Below are 24,994 nucleotides of genomic sequence, written 5' to 3'. Positions count from 1 at the left end.
TGGGTTGATTTATTTCAATCAGGATGGCAAGGAGACTTGATTAGTATCACTATGGTAACTGCCTAGCAACCAGATGGGGTTACCCTAGCAACCGAGTAACAAATCACATATCTCTGCATCAGAAAAACGTAGAGACTTCCGGGTTGACTTATTTCAATCAGGATGGCAAGGACACTTCATTAGTATCACTATGGTAACTGCCTAGCAACCAGATGGGCTTACCCTAGCAACCGAGTAACAAATCACATATCTCTGCATCACAAAAACATAGAGACTTCCGGGTTGACTTATTTCAATCAGGATGGCAAGGACACTTCATTAGTATCACTATGGTAACTGCCTAGCAACCAGATGAGCTTACCCTAGCAACCGAGTAACAAATCACATATCTCTGCATCAGAAAAACGTAGAGACTTCCGGGTTGACTTATTTCAATCAGGATGGCAAGGACACTTGATTAGTATCACTATGGTATCTGCCTAGCAACCAGATGGGCTTACCCTAGCAACCGAGTAACAAATCACATATCTCTGCATCACAAAAACATAGAGACTTCCGGGTTGACTTATTTCAATCAGGATGGCAAGGAGACTTGATAAGTATCACTATGTTAACTGCCTAGCAACCAGATGGGGTTACCCTAGCAACCGAGAAACAAATCACATATCTCGGCACCAGAAAAGAGTACAGACTTCCGGGTTGATTTATTTCAATCAGGATGGCAAGGACACTTGATTACTATCACTATGGTAACTGCCTAGCAACCAGATGGGGTTACCCTAGCAACCGAGAAACAAATCACATATCTCGGCACCAGAAAAGAGTACAGACTTCCGGGTTGATTTATTTCAATCAGGATGGCAAGGACACTTGATTAGTATCACTATGGTAACTGCCTAGCAACCAGATGGGGTTACCCTAGCAACCGAGTAACAAATCACATATCTCTGCATCAGAAAAACGTAGAGACTTCCGGGTTGACTTATTTCAATCAGGATGGCAAGGAGACTTGATTAGTATCACTATGGTAACTGCCTAGCAACCAGATGGGGTTACCCTAGCAACCGAGTAACAAATCACATATCTCTGCATCAGAAAAACGTAGAGACTTCCGGGTTGACTTATTTCAATCAGGATGGCAAGGACACTTGATTAGTATCACTATGGTAACTGCCTAGCAACCAGATGGGGTTACCCTAGCAACCGAGTAACAAATCACATATCTCTGCATCAGAAAAACATAGAGACTTCCGGGTTGACTTATTTCAATCAGGATGGCAAGGACACTTGATTAGTATCACTGTGGTAACTGCCTAGCAACCAGATGGGGTTACCCTAGCAACCGAGTAACAAATCACATATCTCTGCATCAGAAAAACGTAGAGACTTCCGGGTTGACTTATTTCAATCAGGATGGCAAGGACACTTGATTAGTATCACTATGGTAACTGCCTAGCAACCAGATGGGCTTACCCTAGCAACCGAGTAACAAATCACATATCTCTGCATCAGAAAAACGTAGAGACTTCTGGGTTGGTTTATTTCACTCAGGATGGCAAGGAGACTTCATAAGTATCACTATGGTAACTGCCTAGCAACAAGGAGGGGTTACCCTAGCAACCAAATAACAAATCACATATCTCTGGATCACAACATCGTAGAGACTTCCTGGTTGACTGATTTTACTCTGGATAGCAAGGAGACTTGATAAGTATCACTATGGTAACTGCCTAGCAACCACATGGGGTTACCCTAGCAACCCAGTAACAAATCACATATCTCTGCACCAGAAAACAGTACAGATTTTTGGGTTGAATTATTTCACTCAGGATGGAAAGGAGCCATGTATTGTATTACCTTGCTAACTGCATAGCAACCACATGGGCTTACCCTAGCAACCTAGTAACAAATCACATATTTCTGCACCAGAAAATTATACAGACTTCTGGGTTGATTTATTTATGACCACAATTTCTGTTCTTTTCAAGCAGGCTATTTGATCGAGTTTTGCCACGGCAAGCACCACTCACATTTTCTTCAGGAAATGTACCTATCTAGTTTTTATTTTATTATATCTCTTAACAAAACTTCGGCACCTAACTCGTCCCGCACCGTTTGGCGTAGACCCACGAATGAGGTGTCAAATCGAACGGCCTATTGAGGACACGTGTGCTATGACTTTTATAAGCGATCGGGGTACGGTATTTGCCCCAGGGGCAAAAAAGCGGCCGAAAAATCACATAGACTTAACATTGAGACAAACTTTGACGGCCACAGCTCCAAGCGAGGATTTCGTAGAAACGTGTGATTTGCCACATTTGAAGAGGCTGGCAGGCTCTGTAAGAGCATACCTCAATATGGGGTAAAAGTTGCACCCTGGGGGCAGGAGCTGCCCAAAAATGCCCCAATTGACTTATAATGGTGTAGGACGGCCCATGAAATGAAAAGGCATAGGGATTTGTATTGAACATAGCTCTGGATCACAGTGTCATAGAGACGAGGGGTGGGCTCATTTTACTCAGACGACCAATCAGTCTCTCAGGATCATTGTGAAGCTATCAAGCCACGCCCTAGCAACCATTAAGAGCACCTTAGCAACAAGTCCCATAGACTTCTATTGAAACATATCAAAGGGATATCTCCGGATAGAAGTGTCATAGAAACACAAGGGTGGTCTCGTTTGACTCGGGACAGCAAACAGCCAATCATGCATCAAATCAACACTTCCTAGCCCCTCCCTAGCAACCATTGTCGAGCACCTTAACAACCAAAATCCATAGAGGGATATCTTCCATTCTGAATGTCACAGAGGCATGGGAGTTGGTTTATATCAATCATACTGACAAGCAGCCTTTGGAGATTCATGATTGGCAGCTGCCAAGCCACTCCCTAGCAACTAAACAGAGTACCCTAGCAACCGTTTAGCAGTAACTATATCTCTGCACCAGAAAATCAGAGAGACTTCTGGGTTGATTTATTTCAATCAGGATGGCAAGGAGACTTGATTAGTATCACTATGGTAACTGCCTAGCAACCAGATGGGCTTACCCTAGCAACCGAGTAACAAATCACATATCTCTGCATCACAAAAACATAGAGACTTCCGGGTTGACTTATTTCAATCAGGCTGGCAAGGACACTTGATTAGTATCACTATGGTAACTGCCTAGCAACCAGATGGGGTTACCCTAGCAACCGAGTAACAAATCACATATCTCTGCACCACAAAATAGTACAGACCTCTGGGTTGATTTATTTCATTCAGGATGGCAAGGACACTTTATTACTATCACTATGGTAACTGCCTAGCAACCAGATGGGATTACCCTAGCAACCAAGTAACAAATCACATATCTCTGCACCAGAAAATATCACAGACCTCTGGGTTGATTTATTTCACTCAGGATGGCAAGGACACTTGATTACTATCACTATGGTAACTGCCTAGCAACCAGATGGGGTTACCCTAGCAACCGAGTAACAAATCACATATCTCTGCACTAGAAAACAGTAGAGACTTCCGGGTTGACTTATTTTACTCAGGATGGCAAGGACACTTCATTAGTATCACTATGGTAACTGCCTAGCAACCATATGGGGTTACCCTAGCAACCAAGTAACAAATCACATATCTCTGCATCAGAAAAACGTAGATACTTCTGGGTTGGTTTATTTCAATCAGGATGGCAAAGACACTTGATTATGATCACTATGGTAACTGCCTAGCAACAAGGAGGGGTTACCCTAGCAACCGAGTAACAAATCACATATCTCTGCACCAGAAAATTGAAGAGAATTCTGGGTTGATTTATTTTAATCAGGATGGCCAGGAGACTTGATTAGTATCACTATGGTAACTGCCTAGAAACCAGATGGGGTTAACCTAGCAACCGAGTAACAAATCACATATCTTTCCACCAGAAATTTGTAGAGATTTCCGGGTTGACTTATTTCACTCAGGATGGCAAGGAGACTTCATTACTATCACTATGGTAACTGCCTAGCAACCATATGGGGTTACCCTAGCAACCAAGTAACAAATCACATATCTCTGCATCAGAAAAGCGTACAGACTTCTGGGTTGGTTTATTTCACTCAGGATGGCAAGGAGACCTGATTACTATCACTATGGTAACTGCCTAGCAACCAGATGGGGTTACCCTAGCAACCGAGTAACAAATCACATATCTCTGCACTACAAAACAGTAGAGACTTCCGGGTTGACTTATTTCACTCAGGATGGCAAGGACACTTCATTAGTATCACTATGGTAACTGCCTAGCAACCATATGGGGTTACCCTAGCAACCAAGTAACAAATCACATATCTCTGCATCACAAAAACGTAGATACTTCTGGGTTGGTTTATTTCAATCAGGATGGCAAAGACACTTGATTATGATCACTATGGTAACTGCCTAGCAACAAGGAGGGGTTTTGCCACGACAAGCACCACTCACATTTTCTTCAGGAAATGTACCTATCTAGTTTTATTAGTTATTTTGTCCTTCATGTGTACTTGTCTTTATGACTCCAATGACTTATGACTTAAAACTCCACAGTTTTAGCATCATTTGTGGACTTATCAAACGCTCCCTTTCCCACCATAGGCAAATTTTCAAATTTATATCAATGTTAAATTAGCGATCTGGAACGATTTGCAAATCCAAATCAGTTTTCTCAAAAAAAAGAAATTTTAGACCTCCATGCATTTAACCAATGATTAAAAATGGCATTTCTTATGGATGTAGTTGCATTTCATATAAAGAAGTTAAATAAAAATATGGATTATAAATCTTCTTACACAATACTGCAGCATGATCACATCTCTTGCAAAGACCTTTACAAAATCTTTGAATTATTGCACATTTTTAATGAAAACTTGCATTTTCTTCTTTTGAACAATTCACAAGCTTATTTCTGCACCCGAAAAAACACAAGCATGAGATGTACGCTTCTCAGAAAAAAAAGTGTGCACAATTTTGTACATATTGTCCCATTAGCAATAAAAATATCCTTTACAAACAACTGTAAATGTGTGTTTATTGCTATCGTATAATTTTCTTTACAGAAAAAATGTGACAAGATCATTTGAAGACTGTGAATGATAGAGGAAGGCACTGCGGTGCGAGTAGTGGTTCACATTTACATTCCACGTCCCTTTCTGAAAATAGATGAAAACGGGCCGTCTCTGTCTTTTGCCTTGATCATTAGCTTTTTACCAAGCTGTGGTTTGGTGTGTGAAAGCAAGATGATTGTAACTCCAAACTGTCACATGTCCAGTAGTAATGAGGCCAAGAGAGATTGTTGAACCAATTTGATTGGTTCTCTCAAGATGACGAGCTTGTTTCATCACTTCCTGAGGGTGGGCTTAGCTGATCCAGCAGCTCGAGGAAGAGGGAAACACGCTGAATGAGTGGGACAGACTTTTCAGCCCGCAACAGCCGAGAATATACATTCTTATGGACCTTTACCTGCTCCTCCTCTTTACCGCTGTATAGAAAAAACAAAACCACCATAAACATAGTGAATATCCTATTAAATGGATGATTGTAAATCCACTAAATGCTATTTTTTCTATATAACTGGATTTGTAGCATAAACTGGGTTGGGTGTGGGGTAATTCCTCAAGTATTTCATTTAGTGTGTGTAGATTTTTGTATCTCTCACCTTAGTTTGCGTTTATTTCCAGTGCTGAGTTTAATCAGCTGCAGCAACAGGAAGGAGAAACTGGGCTCAAAGATGCCGATTAACTTCACAACCTCTTCTGTGTTCAGCTCGGAGGAGGAAGAGCAATCCAAACTCTCCTGAGATTCAAAAATTTGTCGATATACATTTCATAAGTGTAAAACAGGCCATTCACTAAAAAGAGAATAATATCCATGTGAGTGTTCAGGGTCCAAAATTAACTCTTCATGCCACACCGGTCAATAACAGGTGAATTCAGTGAATTGACCAGGAATAATTAATTTTTCAAATCGGCTGTGAAACAGTATTAGCATTATTTTTATATTTGTAATTTACATAAAATGATTACATATAGCAGACAGTATGGCCGTAACCAGCTATGAGGTCACCAAGGTCCAGACTATACAGTACAACTTTAGTAAAATATTTAATAAAACATTTGTAACGAGTAGATATTATTGTGTAGATAGTGCTAAGGTGGGATTCGATCCACATGTATGAATTATTGCAATTACCATTTTTATAAAAAAAAAAATTATCCAGTTTAAAAATGTCTCCAATTAGATATAACAACGTCCTGATATTTGAATGCGGATCAATGAAGGGTTTTCTGAGCCGTCAAGCGACCCCTGGAGGAAGAAAACGTTTTGTGTCTCAAAGGTAACAGTTTCCCAATTTCGGTTCGTTGGCTAAGGGGCTGTTCACAATGAAAAGGTTTATGCATCTGCATGGTTTTACAATCGTTTTTCTAAGTAAACATGAGCTGCGCCGGATCTCGCTCTTTTTTTTCAGCAGCTCATGCAGGGGTGGCATATTCATTTGGCACAGTTTCAACTTTTAAAACGTGTCTCGAGACATCTGCGTTCTGTTATATAAGTTGCGTGTGCGTTAGTGGAATGACCTCACCAACTCAATTCGTGAAGCAGACTCACTCTCTGTCTTCAAAAAACAACTTAAAACGCATTTTTTCCCAAGAGCACTTAACTAGTCACTAATAAAAAAAAACAAATTTGCACTTGTATATGTTTTGAATAGTGAAACTTTGTAATATGGAACTTTTGTACCACTATCTCCTTAAGATGATTCGCTTATGTTTTCCTCTTTTGTAAGTCGCTTTGGATAAAAGCATCTGCCAAATGAATAAATGTAAATGTGTGTGTAGCTTTTTTTGCGCAAGCATTCATTTGTTCTGAACAGCTCTCAATATGGAATAGTTCACCCAAAAATTATAATTCTATCATAATTTACTCAACATTATTCAATCTCAATCTCAAATGACTTTCTTTCTGGAACACAAAGTTATTTTAAAGAAGATATGTCTGTTTTTCCATACAATGCAAGTGAAGGGTGACCAAATTTTCAAGCTTCAGAAGAACATAAAGGCAGCTTAACACATATACAAGTGTCCTAACCAGATGCCACGCAATAAGATTCCAGCAACAAGCAATCTATCAAGTAACCCATAAGACTCCAATGGTTTCATTCTAATCAATGAAGCAAAACAATCCATTTTGTGTGATCTTGACATCAGCAGTCTCCATGGCGATCATGACTTCAAGATCGATTACTCTTCCAATAGCGCCATCTAGAGCTCTGCGCATGCGTGAAGCACCAGGAAGTGTAAGCTTGATATCATTACCATGAACAGAGACTAAAATGGCAAGGTGTACAGTGAAAAAGGAGTTACATTTTGATCTGTTCTTACACAAAACGGATTGTATCGCTTTAGAAAACATGGATTAAAACACTGGAGTCTTATGGAATTCCTTTATGCTGCCTTTATGTGCTTTTGGAAACTGTGAATTGAAATTGAGTTCATCCTTGACTTGCATTTTATAGACAAACAGACATCATATCTCAATTACAATATCTTCGTTTGTGTTACCGGATGAACGTCATATGGGTTTGATACATAAGGGTGAGTAAATAATGAGAGAATTACCATTTTTGGGAGAACTATCCCTTTAACTGGTTAATTTTGGACCCAGGTTTGTGTTTGTATGTAAGTACCGCTTTCTCTCGTTGCTCCAACAGCTCTTTATGAATAAGTTTAAATGCGTGTCGAGTTTCAGACATGATCTCCAGAGCTCCTGTCAAAGTTTTAAGTTTCACTGCACTGCTGTTCTGTCCTGGAAAACACAAATCAAAACATTCTGCTGAGATTGTGTTTATGTGCATCAACTTGCACCCGCCATTGTCTTATTTGTTTGTCACTATGTAATTCACTGTTCTTGGGTTTGAACCAACAACCATTCAGTTACCATCCCAGATCTTTCACTAAGAAGTTACACCTCCACACAAGCGGAGCTTGTTCCTTACCTGCCATAGTGAACTCAGCAAAGGCCACTCTCTCCAGAAGCGTGCGGAGCAGCTCACATGGAGCATCGCTCAGACTTACGAAGATTCGCACAGCTTTACTGTAATGCTGCTCTGCCAGAGCTTTATGCTGCTTACGAACACTCTCAACTCCAACCTGTAAGAGAGACAAACAGAGAACATGTTTTATAATGCCAGTTTTGTTCTACAGAAGACTCTACATACCTTTGAGCTTGTACCTGGTTGCGGTAGCAGCTGTGGTACATTGAAGCCAGTCTATGGTGGATGGTGGCTGCTCTGTACTGGTAGAGCGGCTGGCGAGCTGATTCGGTCTGCAGGTCACAGTAGCGTAGAGACTTCATCATGGTCTCTGTCACCTCTCTCTCAATCTGAAACGTCACACACACGTCAGATGGGTTTCAATTATCTCAGAGACCAACAGAAGTGTGTTTGCAGAGAGTAACGCTGGTTCGTAATACCTGCTCTTGTGCTTTTCGTGACAGTGGAGCATAGTCCTGAAGCAGTGTGGCCAGAGTGAAGTATGTGGTCGAGAGCTCCCAGTTAACAGAGTCCCAGACAGCTGAGTGACTGTCCCTGCAGCCCAGAGACTTCAGCGCTCTCTGATAGTAATCTATTGCCTAAAGACGGAGAGTAATGTAAAATATCATAACATTAGAGGAGGACATTTCCATAAACACTCCCCTTCATTGCCTTCAAATATTTCAGAATCTAAATAAATAGATATACAAATAATAGGGCATATAATATAGAATAACATTTCCATCATAGTTTCAAGTTTACTTGGTTAACTTGACTTGGACTTCGCTTGCCATGGACTAAAAACGAAATGTTTTTCATTTCGGTTCGTTCGGAGCAAAACCTGTATTTTTTTAATTCAAAAGTTCTTCAGCCTCCTTTCCAAATGGTAACTGGTTAGAACAAAATAAATGAACAGTTAAAAATTTTCTTTTTAAAATGACAGTATTCTGTGCTAAGGGGTGGGTGAAATACCGATTGCAGTGTTGCCAGATCTCACAAGAGAAAAAAGCAATCTGGTCTACATGTGTTTTGTGGATATGGAGAAGGCGAATGACCGGGTCCCCCAGGAGACACTGTGGGAGGTGCTGCGGGAGTACGGGGGTCCCTTCTTAGGGGGACCCGATCCCTGTACATCCAAATCGAGAGCTGTGTCCGGGTCCTCGGCACAAAGTCGAGTTCGTTCCATGTGGGGGTTGGTCTCTGACAGGGCTGCGCTTTGTCAGCAATCCTGTTTGAGATATTCATGGACAGGATATTGAGGCATAGTCGGGGTGGGGAAGGGGTGTGGTTTGGTGGACTGGGGATCTCATCGCTGCTTTTTGTAGATGATGTGGTCGTTCCGTGACCTTCATCTCTCACTGGATCGCTTGGCAGTCGAATGTGAAGCAGCTGGGATGAGGATTAGCACCTCTAAATCTGAGGCCATGGTTCTCAGCAGGAAAATGATGGAGTGTGTACTCCGGGTAGGGAAGGAGGTATTGCCCCAAGTGAAGGAGTTCAAGTACCTCGGGGTCTTGTTCACGAGTGAGGGGACAATGGAGCGGGAGGTTGGCCGGAGAATCGGGGCAGCGGGGGCGGTATTGCACTCGCTCTATTGCACTGTTGTCACGAAAAGAGAGCTGAACCGGAAGGCAAATTTTCGTTCCTACCCTCACCTATAGTCATGAAGGCTGGGTCATGACCGAAAGAACTAGGTTTGCGAGTACAAGCGGCCAAAATGTGTTTCCTCAGAAAGGTGGCGGGCTTCTCCCTTAGCAATAGGGTGAGGAGCTCAGTCATCCGTGAGGAGCTCGGAGTAGAGCAGCTGCTCCTTTGCGTTGAAAGGAGCCAGTTGAGGTGGTTTGGGCATCTGGTAAGGATGACCCCTGGGCGCCTCCCTAGGGAGGTTTTTCAGGCACGTCCAGCTGGGAGGAGGCCTCGTGGAAGACCCAAGACTAGGTGGAGAGATTACATCTTCACACTGGCCTGGGAACGCCTCGGGGTACCCCAGTCAGAGCTGGTAAATGTGGCTCAGAATAGGGAAGTTTGGGGCCCCCGCGACCCAACTTCGGATAAGCGGTTGAAGATGGATGGATAATTTGGCGATATATCGGTCTACCTCTAGATTTTATCACACTAAAATAATGTTAACACATAATTTTTACGTCTTGTGTCTACACTTTTGAAACATTGTATATTTTAATGGTTGTGGACTGGACTGTGGGTTTTTAAAAATAAGCGAGGGACGAGTTGAAAATATTTGCTACAAATGCTGTCGATTGTGCTTACCTTGTATTAACCCTGTAACATTCCTTTGATCAATTTTACTTTGTTGAGCATGAATCTTTAGTTCACCTTTTTCAAAAATTATTTTATTTTGTTTTCATAGACTTTAACCAAAATGTAATAACATCCTTTCTATTTCGCTGATGTAATCAAGGCCACTTAGGTAACAAATATTGTCCAATAATATTTTAGCTGAATTTACATGGACCAATTAATCCAGATGGATAAAATCAAGTCCTGCCAAACAATTTTCTTGAATATGTTGTTTCACTCAAAAATTCATCACATTACGGAAGAAAATGAATTGCGAATGGAATTTTACACCACAAAAATGTAAATGTGTGTAAACCTTGTTGTAGTAAAGGGCCTCTTCAGGTGAGAACTCTCCACGGCTGTGCTCTGATGTCACGACACAGTGAGCCTGTGCGCAGATTCGCATGAGTCGCCCGATGTTGCACAGCAGCAGCGCTGTGTTTACGGTGTCTGAAATGGCCTGGAAATCTTTCATGCCCTTCTCGAAACATGAGAAACTCTTCTTCCACAACTCCTGCTCTGCCACGCACACACTCCTGCGCACTGGAGGAAGAGAGGGAGAGAGAGAGAGAGAGAAATGAGCAACCCTCCACCATAATCTTAAACAACAAAAGTTATATGTCAAAAGGTTGCAGGATCGAACTCAGCAAGGGATGATCCATGAGCTAACGCCATTTTACTCTTAAAGAGATAGTTCACCCAAATATGTAAACACTACAATTCTAAGCCACACCACTTGAACTTCTGTGACTTATAGAGCTCCAGACCTCTTTCTTTCTCCGTCTGCATGGCCGCCGCTTGGTTCATGTAGAACACGCCCATCTCGTTGCGGATGTTCCCGAGCCGTTTCAGAACCTGACCCAACTGCTCTTGACCCAAGTCCTTCAGAACTCCTGAGGTCAAAAGGTCATGGGCGGCCTCATAACACTTGCTGCTGACGATCAGCTGGTACTCTGGGTCTGTGGCCAGATCAGTGGCCATGCTAAAAGCTGAGAGACAGAAATCATTGGCAACTTAGTGTGTTAGTATTTTAATTCCTTCAGACACTTGCACTAAATACCTCAGTAGACCAGATTATTTAGTCCTTATTGCAACACGACTGAGCCAAGTTTATGTTCTACATTATTTTGGTAAAATATCTGAAACACTCAGTAATGTCTTGTTGTTAATGTTTATTTTTTAATTATATATATAACATGTATACATGCTACTTTTGAATGGCATGCATTTTGTTAGGATATGAAATAATCACATATTTAACAGAATATTTACTCAAAATTCACAAAATATACAGTCCAGACCTTGGCAGCAGCTCTCACGATGCATACAATGTAAGATCTCCTGGTCGTCTTTAGTCTGGTAGCTGTATTCTTCTAGATACGCGGCTCTGTTTGAGGCATTCTGGGCCAACATCAGCTGAATATCTCCACACAGAGACAGACACTGACAGTGGAACAGAAGCACCTGCGGGTGGAGCCCTCCATTGATGGAGCAATATGCATCTACAGAGACAGAAACACTTAAGTTTTCGCGTTTAGCTCTACAATAACTTCCTAAATAGTCAAGGTTTCTTGCACCACAAACATTCATCAATTAGTTTCATTTGACTATTTCCCACTCTCTCTGACCCTTAGAATTAAGCAGGCTGTTTTTGCTACATTTAAAACTTGCTATATTTGCACAATTTATAAATTAGCTGTTATGATCAGCTAAACTCCTTGCATGTGAAATGAGAACAATGCCAATTCCAATGGCCCATTTAAGGTGATATCGCATAGGAAAGACATTTTCTGACGCTGTTCTTACCATGGCACTGTAGAGCCAATTTAATGTAGCGTAGCGCCCGTCCGTACTTCAGCAGGTTGGTAGCAGCGTCTGCCAGAACATAATATGCTTTTGACGCTTTCAGAAACAGCTGCTGTTTCATACGATGCTGCCATGTGCCCGGTAACATCCCATAGCGTGTTGGCATCTTTGCTTCTGCGTTACACAGACTGACTGTTCAACATAGAATTAAGCAAGACACAGTTAATAAGAATATATTAGAGGAGAAACCAATTTCTGATAGAGGATGGGTGACCACTGACCTCTGTCCAGGAGGAGAGCGATCTCTTTTTCCACCTCTCTGGCTCCATTCTGACTTCTATCTTCATATTTTAGAGGGATGGGGGTGCTGGGGTCAGCTGCAGGCAGGTCACTCTCCTTCTTTATACTGCCATCTACTGCCTTCAGACCCTACTCACACACACACACACATGTATCCGTGTGACTACCTGCAAAGTTAACTTTGTAATGTAGAACCTGAACTTTATGAAAATTGCTTTTATATTTATGAGGGCAATGTAATAATTTAATATCATATATTTTATAATATGATATGTTATAATATAATATTATTTTAGAATACAATATAATATTTGTTATATTATAATTTCAAACAATATAATTTATAATATATGTAATGTAATATATGTTATAATATATAATAATATTACAAATATTATATTGTAACAATATATTTTATAATAAAATGTAGTATAGTGTCAAAACATATGTTATAATATAATATGAATATTGCTTTTATATTTATGATATGTCATAATATAATGCTATAACTTATTATAATACAATATATGAAATATTATTACAATATAATATATGGTTTAATAAAATGCACTCAAGTATAGTATTATAATATAATATAATGTTATAACACATTATAATACAATATATGTAATATAATATAACAATATAATATATGTCATAATAAAATGTAGTATAGTATATAATAAACTAACATGTTATAATATAATAATACATTATAATACATAATATATTATAACATAATACAATATATGTTATATTATAGTGTAATATAATATAGTACAGTATAATATAATATAATGAATAAAAATGAGATATGTCAACGATTATCAACACATATAGTCCACTCACTTTCAGAACATAACTGAGAACCAGTCTGCCTTTTTCCTCTTTGTCTTGTGACACAGGAAATGCACAGTTGGGCTAGAGGGGAAGAGGAAAAATAGAGTCAGAACATTGTTAACATATTTATGTCATAGGTGAAATAAAAGAGGAATTTACTTTCTAGCAAATATCTCAGACCCTTTTAACATCCATTACAAATGACAACTTTTATTCAGCAATATCTTTGGACAAACAGCAAAAGTAGAAATAATTCTCTAGAACAAATCTTCAGATTCAACATCTCATACTCTGATCTGGTGCGTGCTCTTGTATTTCTCGGGAACGGACAGTTCGCCGACAGACTTGATGACAGCCACAGCTTTGGAGTCATCCTGCGGCTCTGAGGAGGTACTGTAGGAGCAGTTTTCATCTTCATCTTCCTCCTCCTCCTCATCACTGTAACTGTCTTCAGAGCCTCCGCCCCTCAGCGACTCCCCGTTCCCCTCCTCTACACTCACGTCATCCAGCTGGAAGAGTTCTGCCAGCAAGTAGTGAGCAGACGCGATGATCTACACCAGCAAACAGAAGATGACATTATCACATAACAGAACTGTCACAACATACCCTAGTGAGCCGCCTATATTTGGATGGACAAAAAACTTAATTTTAAATACCATGTTGATTATCTTGCAAAGAAATAAAAATTCACATTGGGTTTTCTGTATAGGCTAAAGTCCTGTTTCTCCTTGGCTTCACGAAAACGCTTAGTTGCTGGCCTATTTCTGTCACAGATATATTATGGGGATACAATCTATAGGTTTGCCTCTCTGTCCACTTTGTCCAAACTAGACCACCTTTATCATTCAGCTCTTAGATATGTCACTAACTCTAGTTTTAGAACACATCATTGTATATTGTATAGTTTGGTAGGATGGTCATCTCTTCATCTGCGAAGGCTTGAACACTGGTATATTTTAATTTATAAGGTCATTTTAGGAAAACTTCCAAATTATTTAAATAGGAAATTTTTATTATATCGAAGTTGTCATAATCTCAGGTCACAGAACTGGCTACAGTTCAAAGTGCATGCTATTAGAACAGAGGCTGGAAAGCTAAGCTTGTTCCATTACGGCCCTTGGTCTTGGAATGATGTACAGACTAAACTCAAACTACAATCCCTCATCTCTCTAAATGATTTTAAACATAGAATAAAGGAGGTGGTTACTGCTAATTGCAGCTGCTTTGCTAATTCTATCACCACTTAACTCCTTACTAAACCTATGATCAAATATAGTTATTTATGCGAACAGTACCATGTAGGGTATTATGAAATACCTATATGTTTGTGTTGTTATGCTGTGTTTCGGTGTTGTATAACATCGTGTCGTGGTGACTTGTTTTTTCTGTGTTTGCTGTTGACTAATGATGATGTTGTGTTTGGTTCCTTGTTGCTTGTTATCTGTTTAATCCTGCTATCTGACCCTGTCTTGACTAGGTCCCACTTGTAAAAGAGGTTTTAACCTCAATATGATTTTCCTAGTTAAATAAAGGTTAAGAAGAAGAAGAGAAGAATATAGGCAACATTTTCAGACATCAAGGTGCGCATCCAAAGTAAAGGCAATTTCAAAAACATGCTGCCTTATAAGACACCATTTTGGCACACTAAAGCATCACTGCATCCTTCACGGATGCGTTAACAAGCTCAGATAAAAATGTCGGATGCAGTTGAAATCAATGTAAATTCTTCATATAGTTAGAAATCTTATTTTGTACTGAAAAAGTATCAATTTAAATATAGTTACATCCAATGCACGATTTCACCCAATATTTGAATATGCCATGTATTTTTGTGCACATTAAGCAACATACCGCAAGTCGAGTCTCTGGAGCACTTCACATATTTGTATTCAATGTTATTGGCCGTTAAGAAAGTCCCTGCCCATAAATGTAAGAAACAAATAAATGATTTGTACCTGTGGATGTCGCTTCTCATCTAGCAGTTTAATACAGTTGAGCAGCAGAGTTCTAATTGTGCCATAATTCTTCCTGTTTTGGCTTTTCTTTAGCATCATATTGCTGGCCACTCTGTCATATAAAACAACAGAAAATTTGGTTTGGGCTTGCTCTGATGCTGAAAGAAATATTAGGCAACACAAACAGAATATGAGCAATGTAAATATACTTGTAAAGCAGGACTGCTACAGGAAGTGTGAAGGGATTTTGGCATTTCTCCTCCGCCGCCTCCTCACACAGGGTTGTGAGGTCATACAATTTCACGATGTCACTTCCACTGGCTGGAAGAGGTAAAAGACATTAACATATGACCAGCTACGTTCATCAGTCCTAACAGGGGTAATTTTCAGATAGCGGTCTTAAAGGTACAGTAGCGAAAAAAAAAATGCCTATGTTTGGTTTGGTAATAGATTTTAAGTGGATTTCAGCAAAACAAAAATAAGCTACAAAGTGCAGAGTATCTATTAGATAAATAGTGTATATATGAACTAAAATAAACTTGAATGCCCCAAAAAGATGCAGATCACTCACCTTTGAAGAGCCAGTAGGTATGGCCTTCTTTGGTACAGTTGGATTTCAGGAATGAGAGGATATTCTGCGCAATATCCTTCACAACCCGTGTTGAGAATGTGGAATTCTCTAAATCTGGGATGTCCTCTGTCTTTATCATCTCATATTTCTGTAAACAACAGGAGAGAGCTTCGGAAATGCAATGCCTGTATGTCAATATGTGCAATACTATCAGATGTATCTTAATGATCTGAGCTTCAGTCTTACCTGTACAATACCATTGACATGAAAACACATGACCAGCTCTGGTACATTACACATCAAATTATCCAACCAGTAATCAAGTCCTGTGAGAACATTGATTGGTTTGTTGTTGTCCCTGGTAAAACAAAGAGAAATTTAGATTATTTCAACTATCTAGCGTTTAGCAATAGCCATAGAATGTAAATATTAGTCATCATTTAAATTTTTATAGTGCTTTCACAATACACATTTTCAAAGCTTCTTTACAGACCATTATGCTGTTTTAGATATTTTGAAATATTTCAATATTATATTCAACATTCTCCAATAATAATTTTTTCTTGTGCAGTATAGCTACTGATGTAGTACTAGTATGTTGTTTTAAAGGAGTTTTAGATATTATTTTTGGAAAACAAGCCAAAAAAGACTGATCAAAAACTTTGTTGCCGTATATAATGGGCTAAGACTACACTCTCTCACCTTTATTTTCACTTCGATCCATCTTTAACTCACAAAAGCAAACTCTATCTTCTTAATAGAGCTGCTTATCGCCACTTTACTTCACAATAAGATACACAAGTGACACATAGTTTACAGAATATTATAACTGAATACGTCGCAATCCATCATGTTAGTAATCTAGCTACATCAAACCTGCACGAGGGACGGGCGTCCCCACGCCGGAGGGTGCAGTTTCAATCTCTCCTCCTTCACGTGACTCATAGATGTGACGCTGACCGCACAGAGAAATGCCATTTTCGTAGTTTGTTTATGATGCACTTCCTTATTATTTGAACTTTAATAAAAGGAAGCATTAAAGATATAATGCCAGGTTGTTTGCTTTTTAGATGCTCTGACATGCAGGTTTTGCTTAAGTGGAATGCCAGATCTGGCTCTGATTTATTTGACGATGACAGTGCTTCTGTATTTCCTTATTTTGCATTTTCCATTACAATTCCGTTATACTTTGTGATCTACATCACCTGAAGCTATTTGGAAAGTTTAGAGTGCATCTGGACATGTGTTTTCTTCCTCTCTTCAGTCAGTACTCAGTTTCAAGTGATCTCATGTTACATTAAATCATTTACATTTTTTTTATTGTCGACGTTGTCGATAACGTCGAATAATCGTTTCAGCCCTAGCATGCATGTATGTATATATTTATTATGTACATGTATGCACCATATGTATTACTGTATGTGCGTATATACGTATACTTCCAGAAGCAGATGAATGTATCATAAAGTAAATATTCTTCAAACAAAGGCAAATCTAGGACCTGAGTCTTAGACTGACTGCTGGGTATCGACCACCTCCAAATATTGGCATATTTGATCCCACAAGCATATGGATGTCCTCAAATGTCCATAAAATATTCCGGACAAAGTCATTCCTCAAACCCTGGGACAGTGAAAGAGATACAAAACACTGTCATGCAGGTAAAACACAAATGCATTTTTTTCAATCTAAAGTGACATATAAACTTCATAAGATCTTGGTATTAATGAACCTGACAGTATTTTGCCACCTCATGATTGGATTTGTTTACGATTCTGAAAAATCAGTGCATTCACATTTTGTAACAACACTGTACAGGCACATTTTCTCTTCTCATTGAGTTTGGCATAATTTGCACATTGTATGACACTTTTCTGTATCTGTAATGTTCAGCCCTAAATGTGATTTATCAATCATTTTGATTATGAATGTTTGTGCACTGATGTATAATCTTGCAATGCATTTACATTTCCACATTTGGCAGACGCTTTTATCCAAAGTGACTTACAGTGCACTCATGGAGCAACCTGAAGATAAGTGCCTTGATCAAGGACACAATAGTGGCTGTGGGGATAGAACCAGCAACCTTCTGATTACAAGGTATGTGCTTTAGCCCACTACGCCGCCACCACCACTTCCACCACCAATGCATCTGTAAATCTATTTTTCACCAAGAGTATTGTTATTACCTGACTGTTCTCTCCTTCATTAAACAGTGTGGGCAGGTTTTGCTCTTTGGGAACTGAAGACACATGACCCAGAGCATATGTATCCACCTGCTCCTACAAGACAAGAATGGACAGCATGATTTAGCCTGGGATACACATGACGTGAAAAAAAGCCCTAAAAAAGAAAAGGCTGAGCGTACCTCCTTGGGCACTGCCGGCTCCTCAGAATCAGATGGGGAACTGTTGAAGGTAGCAGGCCATGATGGTCCATCACCCACCGCCTCACAAGTCTCCTCTGCCATCTGGTCTGAATCTGATGGGACAGGCACTGCAGTCCCATCACTGTTAATACTGAAACACAGGACAAAACTGTGGAATTAATATGCATTTATCATGAAAACATGGTGCAATCAGTGGATGGTAACTGTTTAAAGTCAGTGTTTACCTGTAATACAGGAATTTAGAGAGAATGGCCTTCTCATTCCAATGTTCTTTACTTTTCTTCTTCCTCTGCCACTTCTGGTCAATAAGACGCTGGTAGAACTCCTTCAGCCACATCCAGTCACCTGTCTATAATGGGGATACAATATGTTGTTTTTAAAGAGATCACATCATGGAAAACTTGACTTTCCTTGCTCATTTGTCATTAAAGATTTTAATGTAGGGATGTTAATGAATTTCATCGTTAATAATTTGGTTAAGATTTTATATCGTTCGATTTATCAATTTCAGAGCAAATGCATTCAGTAATCATGCCAGCAGACTGTCTAAACAGTCATCCGCCACTAGAGGGCTGCTCATCACGTCCTGTAGAAAACAGGAAGAACAAAAAAACAGATGTGCATTCTTGAAGCAAGGGGTTGACTCAATCTGATTTTGGAGCTTCAAAATGTTGATACCCATTCACTTGCATTGTGAGAACCAACAGAACTGAAATATTGGTCAAAAATATTTTTTGTGTGAACTATTCCTTTAATTTCCAATAACAGTAGAGTCTAATAGAGTATAATAGTACATTAACAGCTAATTAATTAAAGCACAGCCTGAATGTATTAAAAATACACTGAACTGAAAATATAATGAGGAAAATCCCAATACTTGTGTTTATTTAAATGATATTTAAACTGTGGGCTACATGCACATACTTTGGTGTTGGTTTCATGATTTCAATATGTAGACGTAACTCCAAAATGTCAAAAGAATGAATAACTAAATAATAAACAAACAAAAAAAAACATTTACTGAAACAACGCTGCAAAAAAAGCTCAAACCCTCAGAAATCTTCATGGTAATGGTGTCACAACCACGAGTACATTAACGGTCACACGACGGACCGTGTGAACTACATAGGTACGCAGAGGTTAGCCAATCATAACATGTATCTTACATGTCGTTTACATTTAGTCCTGATGGTACAGTACAAAAAACAGCATGTTTATTCAGCCTGAGGAAGAAAAATGGTCATGAAAAACTAAATTATGACTGTTTTTTTGATGCATTACACAATTATAAGTGGGCTTCGGTGCATTTTAAGGGATAATGAGTATGAATTCACGAACACTCTTGTTGTACATTTAAACTCTTATTAGTAAATGGGTATTGAATGCATTAATGCTATAGTACCAATAATTGAGAATGTTTTTACTTTTAACATTGCAAGCTGGTTTAGGTTGATGGGAATTACCACTTGAAGCCTAAATAAGAATATAAATTAAATAAAAAACCCAACATCATGCAGATGCACCTGGACGCATTATAACAGAAGAGAGAGAGAAAGAGATGGTGGATATTTGCAGTCACCTGTGATGACCTCATGAAGAGTTCCTGTATGTCCAGCTCATCGAATAGTAGAGTGCTGCCCACTCGATGAACAGCCATACTGACATGAGACTTACTGTATGGGATCTTCAACAACTTCTTGATGTTCTGTTAGAGTTGAACAAAAGCATTTAAGGGACTTTAAAAGCTTGTGCCCGAGTTTAATCACATCATCTTTTAATGAAGCATCTTTATGCACAAATGTAAAACAATCCTGCTCACAGGAGAGAATCAGACTCACCTCTGAATCAGACACAACGTCAACATCATCACCGATACAATCGAGGAAGTCATAGGCCATCCCAAAACTAACGATAAATAGAAAACAAAATAAGGCATGGAAAAATCCACTTCAATGCACACACTAAATACAATGAAACAAATTTTTTACATTGTACCAATTGGTAAATATGTACTGTAGGCTCCACGTCCACATGCGTGGACATTATGTTTTGGCTTTGCTAAAAGCTATGCATAATTTAAGCTTTTTTAAAACCAACTGCTCTCAGTTCAGGAGACCCTAGGCTGTCAATATAGGGTTCACCTTTCAGTGCACTGAGTCATGTAACGAAACAACATGGTGCCAGTCTCACCCGAGTTTGTCTTTTGGAGAAACGGTAACAAAACGGCTTAAGTTTTCACATTAAAACCTGTTTGCGTTAAAAGAGTGGAGTCTCTAGTTTCATCCGATATGCCATTTTAAAAATTGCATAAATATATCACGAAACAGCACACTGTTAAATACATCATCTACATATGTTTACAATAGGACTAACTTTCCATAAAAATCCTATATTCAATGTGCATTATCAAGGATAATTAATGGACATATCTAAAATATGAACAATTTTGCTTTCAGAGGTTTATGTGGAGTTAGGATTAAATTAAGGTGCATTTCTAACTGTTCTGAGACCAGTGCAGACAGACAGCACACTGCAGGCTAAATCATTCACAAATTAGGGAGCATCCTACAGCTTTCTATGCAGCTAAGTGTATTCACTCCTAAAATCCAACTGAAGGTCAGTTTCAGGCTGCAGATGATGTTTGGACCACTTAACATATTTGGCAGACATGGGATAATGATGATCAGTACATAGATTCAGAATTGTATAATGAAAATTGTTATTTTAACATAGTTGGCAGTGATTTGATGATGCTGAACATTAATTTTAATCAGAATTATTTATTCAGCTTTATTGAAAATCAACTGTAATGTCTGTAACGTCTCAAAAACATGAATAGCCCATACTCCTGGACACATCATAAACTATTTGATGAAAAAGTTTGACTTTCTATAGTTTGAAATTACTTAAACTTTCTCAACTTAGTCCCACTGTCCAGAAAAACTATTTGTTCTTGGATCTTTTTTTTTTTTGCTTGTTTATTAGGTGCTATTAGTTACAAACCAAAAAGGGAAATGGAAAATGCACACAGCAGTCACGTGGGGTCTCAGGAGGTTATAGATACCATACAGTATGTTAGCTATAAAATCAAAAAGTACAAAAAAGAGTGTAGGATAATTAAGGTTTATTAGGCAGATGTACAAGTATTCAAGGCATTCATACCTGGAAAAGGGTTTGCTCTTCCGACTGGACCCAAGTACGGTGGTGCCTGCAGGCCCCAGCTGAGTATTCTCTCGAAGCCAGTTTGCTGGAGGCAGTTTAAGGTCGGTCTTCTCTTGTAGTAGCGCATAGGTGGTGGGGGGCGGAGCCGCTGAGTATTTCACTACCGCACGACTCTTCACTTCATTGTTGCCCAGACAAATAACTGCCTCCTACAAATCACAATTATTGAAACGTTAGCACACAGTAAAAAGGAATTATTGAGCAAAGTTAAAATTATCAAGGCAACATGATGCAGTATGATTTTTGAGTTCTTAATAATTGTCCTCAGAAAGAGAACAACGTACTTTTAAGCGGCTCTTCAGCATGAAACTGTTCTAACGGTGCAGTTTTTAGGGTGCGTTGCCCGGTGTCAAGTTGCAACACATTCAAAATATATATAGGATATTAAAATTAATAAATGTCTATTTTTTCAGCCTGTTGTATTAGTATTTAATAATCACCCCTTGTTTATTTTAGATACAGTTCCTATATATTATCAATTACACAGGGAAAATATACTATTTATTAAATCTACATTTATTACTTATCGTATTTTAATGTCTGGAAAACCAGACTTTTAAATATTACATTTTATATATGCAATGACTGGAATTGTTCAGTTGAAGGAGGTACCAAACTGTGAATCCTTAACAGAACAGTTTGATGAATACATGTTTACACATTAGCTTCCACTCAGCTGGCAGGCAATGAAAGTAGCTATGTGGTTAGCTAGTTAGTTACAAGCTTGTTGTCATGGAGAGTAAAAGATGGACCAGCATTGCATCTCACCAACTAGGTAACAGCATAGCATGAAATCAACACTCAACAGACACAATCCACCACTGCACCGTTGTCTGCTGAGCCTTTTACCTTTCAATCTGCTACATTACTGACTGCAATGACAAACTATAGCTGGCTAACAGCAAACAGACATGGTTGTCAGGGATAGGGTTAACGTTATATTCGTTTTATAAAATTATGGGGTCATTGTTATTAACTTTCCTATTTCACAAACTAACATAATATTGGCTGACCGATATATCGGTCGGGCACTATACTGTACCAACGGAACGGCAAGTAAAGTGATTTTGAACTGACGTGTGGAGTGGGACGTTTCTTACTCTGTGGAATGCTATCTCAGTTGCACACCTTCACCATGTTTACATTTGCGACTCCCACTATACACGTTTATACATGTGTGATTTTGCAAACATTCACACGGGAGAACACAGTGATGAGACTGCAATGGCAAGATGTACAATGAAAATTAATCAAATTATGTTTTTCACCAAAACATTTTTTTAGATCGCTTCAGAAGATGTTTAAAACCACTACAGTCATATGGATGACTTTTATGCTATCTTTATATGCTTTTTGGAGCTTCAAAGTTTTGGTCACTTGTATTGTATGTACCTACAGAGCTGAAATACTCTTCTAAAAATCTTTGTGTCTTGTAGGAGGAGGAAAGTCATACACATGTGGGATGAGTAAGGGTGAGTAAACATGGGTGAACTATTACTTGAAGTCTTTAACCAACTTGTTGACAAAAAGTTCAAAACGTAATAACAATGTGTAATATAATGAGTAATAGAGTTCTGTAATTGGAATTCTTACTAGTAAAAATGCATTTATGATGAGTAACGCTTGAAACATTAAAAGATAATTTGACCTTCTATAGAGTTCGAATCTCCAACCTCGTTTATTTTCTTTTTTTTTTTAATCTTGCGTACTTCTGCCATTTGATATAATAATAGCACTTATTTTAACATGTACAATGATGCCAACATCATCTAGTAAGTTTATATTTAATGGAGAGCAAAACATTGAGGCTGGGCAGGTCTTTCACATCTGGTGTAAAACTGAAGATCACAAGTTAACATGAAAACTAGTTGAACCGTAACACCGGCACTTTCGTGACATTTTATACCGTTACATTATTACGTTACAGTTATACGGTATCATTGTTTTTTAAAGAATCAAACCTGTTTGTTGTCGTCAGTGCTGGTGAGTTCCTCATGTCTGTGCTCTGAATCTGTATTCTTATCCTGAGAACTCATTTTCACCACTGTCATCCATTCAGAAACTCCACAAAGCGATTAATTAAACGCAAGTGACGTTCACAATACAAAATTACACTGATTCTATCACTTATGGAGTGTCATTAATCATAACTCCGCTTTACTAACTACACACATCGCATATATGACGTTACATAGGAACATTTAGCAGTTTTTCAATATTTTTCTCAGTTTTCCCTCAGATATCGATGTATACAAGTTTGTCAGTTCAATCGACTGCCTTCAAATGTATTTTAGATGAATAACGAGTAAAAATAATGTATGTTTTCTAGGTTTATTCTCTGTGCATCACATGGTAGCCTCTCACTAATCGCTCTAAATGTACAGCACCTCTCACCCGGAAGTGGACGTGACGTCAGCGACGTCTTTCTAGAAAAGAGTGGAAAAATGTAGAAATGTTGCTGTTTTTTTTATAACTAATATATATATGTGTATATATTTAGAAATATATGAATATTAATAAAGTATATATGCATGACATACTTCATGTGTGTGTTTATTAAATAATTATAATGACATGTTTATAGGTATTTGTTTTAATATTATGCAAATAGATAAAACGGTATTCATATTTATTATATTTTAAATAAGAAATACTTACACATTATTAATTATTATTTTGATTGCAACATTATAATATTATTGTGAACCGCGTTATTTCCACTTATTGCATAGAGTAGATATATTTTCTATACATTTTCTAGCTTTGTTTACTTATTTTTTGTAGCGTTTTTATTATTATTATTTATAATTAGGTATGTTGGCATTTTAGCAGGCTAATAACAAAATTTTTAAAAAAATTATTTGGGTTCTGTTGTCATGGTCACAATGTGTCTGCCTGTTGGCAGTCGGTGGCGTCTTATCTTTGACATGTGGGCTTGTACCTTCTAATTATTTGTTTATTTTAAAGACATAGACAATTGATTTCATGCCAGGACAATGTATAAACGAGGCAAGAGATACTTCAAAAAGAATATGAATAGGAACTGGGAAAGTTACAATAATAATAATAATTATAATAATAATACAAAAACATTGATGAGATTTTAAGTTTCACATTGGTCACTCTCTCTTATTTTCCTTTTCATATAAGTCTGTTTGTTTTTTGTGTGTTTAAATAGTTAAATAGACTAATTTAAATAGTGCAATTGCTCTTGTTTTCCAGTTTATGCACAGTGGTGTGCCACAGACTAAACAAACGCGTTGTTTACCAGCACAGGATCCATGTTGGCACATGGAGTTCCTCAATACCTGGAGAGATATCCCAAAATTATTCATCAATCCTGAAAAGGTTAGCTATAGTCATTCAAATAAAATAATATTTAATGTTGAAATTAATTACATTCAGAACAAAAGAGTTGAATAAAGTTGCTTACAGATGGCAAATTCTGGAGGAAATGATTTTCTGTTTTATTGTAAAGCATATGCCTATTTACACTAGTCATGCTGATTAGTCCTTGTATGAAAAAATACTTAATTCATGACAGTGTATAATTTGCTTGCCATTTTAGAAA

General features: G+C 38.3%; 1 protein-coding gene across 2 annotated transcripts; it reads right to left on the bottom strand.

Moving 5' to 3' along the window:
* Window positions 1-4,695: 4,695 nt before the first annotated feature.
* LOC127662576 (erythroid differentiation-related factor 1-like) lies at window positions 4,696-23,796 on the bottom strand. Of its 2 annotated transcripts, none has more exons than XM_052153824.1 (25): window positions 23,385-23,796; window positions 21,364-21,572; window positions 20,040-20,106; window positions 19,781-19,906; window positions 18,426-18,550; window positions 18,181-18,331; window positions 18,002-18,094; window positions 17,314-17,435; window positions 16,059-16,170; window positions 15,813-15,960; window positions 15,451-15,562; window positions 15,242-15,353; window positions 13,577-13,837; window positions 13,296-13,367; window positions 12,428-12,575; window positions 12,147-12,338; window positions 11,642-11,842; window positions 11,108-11,329; window positions 10,657-10,883; window positions 8,483-8,641; window positions 8,243-8,392; window positions 8,007-8,160; window positions 7,698-7,816; window positions 5,670-5,806; window positions 4,696-5,492 (listed from the first exon to the last, which is right to left on the bottom strand). In XM_052153824.1, exons 1-25 carry the CDS (start codon window positions 23,472-23,474, stop codon window positions 5,330-5,332), a joined length of 3,672 nt encoding a protein of 1,223 aa, XP_052009784.1. In that variant the 5' UTR covers window positions 23,475-23,796; the 3' UTR covers window positions 4,696-5,329. The 2 variants fall into 2 exon arrangements, with proteins under 2 accessions (XP_052009784.1, XP_052009785.1); XM_052153825.1 differs by having other exon boundaries at window positions 12,147-12,320.
* Window positions 23,797-24,994: the final 1,198 nt, after the last annotated feature.

The sequence above is a fragment of the Xyrauchen texanus genome, chromosome 22 (genome assembly GCF_025860055.1).
Source record: "Xyrauchen texanus isolate HMW12.3.18 chromosome 22, RBS_HiC_50CHRs, whole genome shotgun sequence".
NCBI classification, from domain to species: Eukaryota; Metazoa; Chordata; class Actinopteri; order Cypriniformes; family Catostomidae; genus Xyrauchen; species Xyrauchen texanus.
The sequence above is the reverse complement of the archived record's forward strand: the minus strand, read 5'-3'. Positions and strand labels throughout refer to the sequence as shown.